The sequence below is a fragment of the Fukomys damarensis genome, unplaced genomic scaffold (genome assembly GCF_012274545.1).
Source record: "Fukomys damarensis isolate Sample0158 unplaced genomic scaffold, DMR_v1.0_HiC HiC_scaffold_23, whole genome shotgun sequence".
In the NCBI taxonomy this organism is placed as follows: domain Eukaryota; kingdom Metazoa; phylum Chordata; class Mammalia; order Rodentia; family Bathyergidae; genus Fukomys; species Fukomys damarensis.
In genome coordinates this window covers 7400305-7407541 of record NW_022900935.1, presented here as the reverse complement: position 1 = coordinate 7407541, position 7237 = coordinate 7400305, and the positions used below count along the sequence as shown (strand labels likewise).

Genomic DNA, 7237 nt, shown 5'->3' with positions numbered 1-7237 from the left:
AAAAAAAAAAAAAAAAAAAAAAAGGACTGAATGTAAACCCATACACAGGTTTACAATACTTGAAAGTGTTTAAAGCGGAGGAGTGCGGCTCGGTGGTAGAGCACCTGCTTAGCATGTCCAAGGCTCTAGGTGTCATCTGTAGTAGTACAAAAAACTTAAACAAAAACAGAAACAAACTGTATTGGGTTATTATTCTGATTCTAGTCAGAAATTTCTAATGAAATGTGAGGATTCTCTAACTGCTCACACAGGAAAAGTAAGTTCCCTATTGCAAACACATTTCTGTCTTAAAATCTAAGTCTACCTTAGATGTGCTCTTTCTTGCCACATCCAAGTAATACATTCAGTAAATGCAAGCAGTTCTGCTACTGATTTTACAACCAGCACTCCTGAAGGAATAACTCTTTGGAGAAAACGAATATAAAGCTGATTTCGACTAAATACTGGATGTAAAATATTTTTAGTTAATATTGCTACACAAATAAAATGGATAAATACTGCATTACCTCTAAATAAGATTTTAATGTTGGTCTTAATTAAAATCAGATTTATAATACCTCATCATTACCAAAATAAAATAACCAAGGAGGAAAAATTGGACTCAGGTCAATTTCACTTTTTTAGAATTGTCATTTGTGTAAGAGTAAAAACAAACTGATACTAGCTAATCTCTGACAATTCTGTTTTTCATCCTCTACACCTTATCCTTAGCTCCAAATACTGCATTAAAATAGGAAAGATGTGAAGAAAGTATGATGAGCATCAAGTGGCTCAGGGGGAGATGACTGGTAATGTACCCAAAGAAATCTTGTTAAAACTTCTTTAAGGAACGTAAAGCAAAAAAGAGAGACAATAAAACTGATTAAACTCTGTTTGAATGTGAGCCAGACTTTATTTTAAGAATGACCACTGCTTTAGAGCTCTCAAGGATATAAACAGCAGCAGCTGACAGGTTTACTGTTTCTCAGAAGTAATCATCCCCACTGAGGCAACACCCACCATGGAGTCCTGGAGCAGGTCCTCAAGGCGGGACAAGCTGGTGTTGTGGTCACAGGAGTATTTTCGTTTGATGGAGTCTTGGAGGTTCTTTAAGAATGACTCAAGGTCTCGGGCATCAGTGAAGAACTGTGGAAACACAAAGGGGAGGGCTTGTGTGTGACAGCTCACTCTACCGACTACACTCTACCGAATCAGTGATTGCTTGTTACAAAGGTTTCGGTATAAACTGAAAGGCTTAAAAGGCTGTAAAGCTGTATCGCTCAGGCGAGGTGGCACACACCTGTAATTTCAGCACTCAGAAAGCTTAGGTAGGAGTACTGCTGGGAGTTTGAAGCCAGCCCGGGCAACACAGTGAGTTCAAGACCAGATTCAACTACATAGCAAGACCCTATCTCAAAGAAAACAAAGCAAAGCAAAGCAGAACAAAACAAAACAGCCATGTAGGTAAAGTGTTCAGCATGACATACAAAAACCAGAGTTTGAGTGAGCCATTGTTTCAATTCAATATGTTTACAAAATGGTCAGAGATTATTTAGTGCAAAAACAGAGATAACACCTTATTTCCTCCTCTACTCTCATCCAAAAATAAGCAGTGTATTCTTTCATAGTGTGATGGACTGAGGAATAGGATGAGGTCTTAGTATTTTACAGCTCCTCTCAGCAAGAGGCGGAGTCTAGATCTCCTCCCCATGAAGTGGGGCATGGCCATGTAACTTGCTCTAACCAATGGGTTATCAACAAGTGTGACAGAAATGCAAAAAGTACTTGTGCATCGGGTCTTGCTACTTGTAGGACACAGGCACTTTGAGAGGAAGGCTATGCGATGCTAGAGAAACATGTTTTTGCAGCCTGTTACCCAGCCAACTGTCAGACATTTGAGTGATGCTATTTGGTATCAAACAGTCCTCTGCCTGTCTGCTAGCTGCCTGCAGCCACACATATTACAAGCAAAATAAAGACAATCATTCAGTTGATCCAGCCTCAAAATGAGCTAACTAAATGATTTTTGTTCTTAAAAATTGAAGCTGTTTTCTTTGAGGTAGTTTACACAATTAGTAAAAGCTCACTGATATAGATGGGTTTTTTTAACCCACCTTCACCACAGGTGTGCACACATTGACACAAACCCCATCATACCTGAAAGTAAGCTGTGTTCTCCTTCACGTGTTGTTCAACACACAAGCACAGCTGCTTCATCCACTGTAATTGGGACTGGACAGCAGCACTGTATGCCTGCAACAACCAAGCACACAGACACAGGGCATGAGTTGAGCAGACTCATGTACAGTATCTGTGCAATGTGTCTTTAACATACAATTCTGATAACAATAGAAAAGCCAACAGAAGAGACATAGAGATACTTTACCGGCATCTGCTTAATGCTTTCCATGAGAAGGCTTGCATTTTATGCAACCCGGTTTTCTTAGAAGGAGTTACAAAGAAAAGGTCTTTTCACACTTACTAGCAACTAAATCAGTGGGTCAGTAAAACCTAGACATAAATAAATCCTTTCTGGATTTTTCTACCATTTCTCTTCTCTGGACAAAAGCATTATACCAACTAGAGGCAGGACGAGTTCGGATAGTTAGGTTATATGAAGGAATATAATCCAAATCACTTTCTTCCATAAAGTCAGGGTCAATATTACATTATTTTTCCTACTATTCTTCTTAGACTATCAAAACTGTCTGCAGGTATTTAAAGACTACAGAACAGTCTGGGATAAAAAGGGAGAAGATGCAAGACAAATAACCCCTGACATTTCCTCCCAACCAGTGATGGAGAGCCTTTTAGAGACAAGTGCCCAAATGGTAACCCCAAACCCATTTATTATTTATCAAAAAGTACCAACACCACAACTAAACCTGCATACTGAGGTTTTAGTTTAGAAAAACTAACTCATACACTAACATCTTTTGTCTTGAAAAACAACACAGTTTAACAACAACCTTCAGACCAAAAAAACAACACACATACCATAAGTTCGCCACCACTGCTCTACACCTTTCAACAGAGCAAAGCCTCCAATCTGAATATTTTTATATCAGTAAATTCTGAGGATTTGACTTTAACACATTTCCAAGTTACATACCTCTACTGTTTGTTTGGCTGGGTGGTTTTCAAGTGACAGCAGATCTGCTGTGTCTTGTAGAGACAGAAACACATCTTGCTTCTCCTCCAGTTCCATTGTCAACTCCTGAAAATTAAAGTCAATTTTATAGACTGAGTGTACTAAGGGAAGGGGTAGTAATAAAGAAAAAGCAGGGTTCTCTGCCCTGTTTTAAGGAGCCTACAACATAGGATTGGTGCCAAAATGAGATGTATAAACAGCACATACTAGATTTTGGAAAAGGGCCAAATGCTGGAATTGATAGAAAATGATTCACAGAGGACATGGAATTGAGCCAGATCTGAGTAAAGAAGGGGAACACTGAATGAACACTGAAGGCAGAGGAAGGAGATAAACATGACTGGGGAAGACAGCTCACATCAGCACCACACTAGTGCAGGACACAGCGGGAGAGCGGGATTACTGACCCGTGGGCTCTGCTCAGACAATTCTCTCAGCCTGCAATGCCTCCTCTGCCACTAAATTTTATTAATACTATGGAACCCAATTTGGGCACCTGTTCTTTTGTGAAATCTTACTATCAGGTTTATCCTTTCTTTCTCTTTTCTCCTTGATGCTTCCAAGGTACTTTCTTTATATGTCTATTATAGCTTCATTTCAGTTCTCACACAGACTTTACTTCTTTCTTCAGAAGAAGAATCAGATGACCTCTCCAATTAGCAGAAACTCTTATTTTTTAAGAAAGTCAAATTAATGAAATTAAAGTAACTAAAATGAGTGGCCTTCTACTTGTACTGGGTTTATGAAATCATTAACAACCAGAGATATGACAATACTGAAAGTAGCAAAAATATCCCTACTTGCTTGTCTACACCTTTCATTGAAAAGCATAAAAAGTATTGCCTCATTGTTCTGTGACTATTCCTGTCCTCTTTACGAATTAAGAGATTGAGATTGGCATGTTATTAAATGAATTAACAAGAGAATGCAGGAATTTGTGGAAAGGAGCCAGTTAAAAAGTATAACCCAGTCAAAAAATAGTAAGTCTTCTACAATGTACATTGCCAAGATTAACTTATTAAGTCTTACCTTAACCTTTTATTCAACCTTATACAATGGATATTATCCTGTTTTACAAAGATCCATAGAGATTAAATAACTTGCCTGAAGTCTTAGAGCTAGTTAGTAAAGAAATGAGAACTTAAAATTAGTCCATCTCACTCCATAGATTATAATCTTAACCACAAACTGTACTGTTTCTGAAATGACTGACCATGCACACCGCTGCTCTGTTCACCCAAGATACTGACTTTCTAAATGCACTCCAAATAAATAAATTCTGAGGATCTTTTGCACCTCTCTCCATATACATTTCACACAGGCAAAGATAAATTAAGCAGGATCCCTATTTCCATTTATCAGACTGCAACTCAGAAACCCAAGATCTTGAGGCAGACTAGCTTTTCTGTGTTCCTTCTGCTGCTGTTAAATAAACATGACAGGTCTGCTGTGCTAGACTTACAGAGAAGTAATTCCTCTTGGCTGAGATATTGGGATTGTTGTCACTCCAGTCATATGCTAGTTCCTCCTCCTCCTTCTCATTCAACCAGATCAACTCAGCTGTAGCTCTGGAGACAAATTTATGTAGGCTCTGAAGGTGCCTCATCCGGAAACTCGAAGTCTCCTAGATAAGACAAGGATTATAAGGTTGGACTACCAGTCTTTGCATCTATAAAGGATGGTACATTTGACATCAAAGAAAATAATCTGGGAAATGAATATAGCCTGCTTTTTCTCTTTTGTTCTTTATGGTACTGGGGACTGAACGCAGGACCTAATGCATGTTAGGCAAATTCTCAACTATTGAGCCATACCCCCATCCCCTAGCCTGCCTTTTAATTTCTGGGTTCTTTTCTATGGATTCACCTTTTGTACAAGATTCCCAGGATCATGTCAATCTTAGGCAGGAGACAGAATAAAGCTTTTGTGGGGACTGCAGGATAAATAATCATCCTGGGCCTTTCCAGAGAATCTTGACAGGAATGGAAAAAAACAAAACAAAAACAAACAAATAAAAACCCCAGCGGATAGGAGGTAAGTCCTGCTATGGTTTAAATCTGGAATGTCCCCTGAAAGCCTCATGTGTTCCTAGGCGGAGCTTTTGGAAGGCGGTTGGATCATGGGGGTAAATTAGGTTGCTAAGTGTGCTATTGGGAAGTGGGGCCTGACTGGAAGAGGTGGGTCACTGGGAAAGTGACCTGGAAGAGTGTATCACTCTCCCTGGCTTCTCCCTTCTCTCTCTGCTTCCTAGCTGCCGTGAGATGAGGAGGTTTTCCTCCACAGCAGGCTCTCCCATCATGCTCCTTCTCCATGGGACTCTGCCAAACAAGAACCGAAACTTCTAAAACTGTGAGACAAAACAAACTTCTCCTCCAAGTTGTGTGTGGGTATCAGATATTGTATACCAGTGATGAGAAAGTGACCAAGACAATACCCTCCCTATTAATCTCAAACTTCATTTTTGTGTCTTAAAACACATATGGCCACTGCTTTGGTAAACAGGATTGCTAGGATAGGTTCTACTTATTTAATATTTTCCACAGCATTGGTTTCTAACTCACAAAGCAAATGGAAAACCTCATCACACAAACATACAACCAAACAGTAAATGATATAACCTAATAAACAGAAAAATAAAACACAGCCGAACCATGTGCTTTTGGTTGTTTGGAGGAAATGGGTTCTCCTAAGTAGAAACTAAGCCAGTCAAAACTCACCTTCAATTTACAATATTGGGTTTCCAGCTTTCCAAGTGTTTCAACATAGCTGGTATGGAAATTCTGAGACATTTTTCCCTGAAAGGAAGAAATGAAATTTTTTAAAATTTGGAGAAGGAGTAAATTACAATGTATGGTTTCAATTGTACAAATAATGTGTCTGTGCACAGGAAAAGACTGGCTGTTCTTTGAATGCAGAAGCTTAGACAACAAATCTCTGGGTCAGATTTTATAGCCTGGAGCAGCAATACATGGGCAACAGTTCATCATAATTATGTAAAAGACCTTCCAGGAATTCTGGGAGGCTTTAAAGCAAAACTTATGCCACAGGACTACCAAACGACTGAGTTGCTTTCTTGAAAGGGAGAGCTGAAATAAAAGATGGGAAGATCATCAGCTCTCCACTATATACAAACAGTAAGGAAAAACAACATGAATTTTTGGAGGTACAAAGCCTGAGTTTTTTTGTTTTGGGGGGTTTTGTTATGGAGACAGGGTCTCACAATGTACTCTAGGCTGGCCTTGAAATTATGATTGCCTGCTATACTTCCAAAATGCTGGGATTCCAGGCATGTGCTATCATGCTGGGCTTAACAGCCTGAGTTTAGACACTGTTTCTACTAATTACTAATTCTGACCTAGCTTTCACTATCACTTTTCTTTTTAGTATCAAGGGCTCAGTTAAAAAATACATTTTTTACAAGGTTATTTCAAATATTTTTTTTAACTTTTTTTGGGGGGGGTACCAGGGATTGAACTCGGGTCCTTGCGCTTGTGAGGCAGGCCACTGAACCACTGAGCTAAATCCCTGGCCCTCAAATATTAACAGAGACACTTAATGTAGAAAGAAAATTTGCTATAAGATACTATTGATCCTTCTCATTCTTTTTTGTTTTGTTCTGCTTTTTGAGACAAAGTCTCACTATGTATCTACCTCAGGCTGGGCTTAGCGAACTCATGATGATCTTCCTGCCTCAGCCTCCAGACTTCTGGAATTACTGTTGTATACCACCACACCTGGCTATCATTCTTACTCCTTTTTTTTCCATACCAGGGATCGAACTCAGGACTTTGTGCTTGCAAGGCAGGTGGCCAAACCACTGAGCCAAATCCCCGGCCCTATCACTCTCATTCTCATTCTTTTCCAGAGTTGCTTCTCCTAAGAGACAGCTGCATTACCATAGACAAAGGCCCGCTCCCCAGTTCACCTGTCCTAAACACAATGTCGATTCTCAATACTACACACACCTCATACAATCTGGCCTCTTTGACACTTGAGCCCAGTTCTTCTACGCTGGTGTGGATGTGCTGCTGAGCTTCTAGCTGCAACTCCACACTGGGCAGGTCATTGCCCCACTCTGCTCGCTCCAGTTTCATCTAAAAAAAAAAA

At 39.6% G+C, this 7237-nt stretch overlaps 1 protein-coding gene across 23 annotated transcripts in view; it reads right to left on the bottom strand.

Moving 5' to 3' along the window:
* Positions 1-7237, bottom strand: part of LOC104863465 (microtubule-actin cross-linking factor 1) — a 340469-nt gene that overhangs the window by 164255 nt on the left and 168977 nt on the right. For all 23 annotated transcript variants that reach the window (XM_033767735.1, XM_033767743.1, XM_010625879.3 and 20 more), the window contains 6 exons: positions 7096-7224; positions 5848-5925; positions 4593-4754; positions 3092-3196; positions 2137-2232; positions 1000-1125 (listed from right to left, as the gene is read on the bottom strand). In XM_033767735.1, coding sequence (XP_033623626.1) covers positions 1000-1125; positions 2137-2232; positions 3092-3196; positions 4593-4754; positions 5848-5925; positions 7096-7224 — 696 coding nt within the window. The remainder of the gene's footprint in view (positions 1-999; positions 1126-2136; positions 2233-3091; positions 3197-4592; positions 4755-5847; positions 5926-7095; positions 7225-7237) is intronic.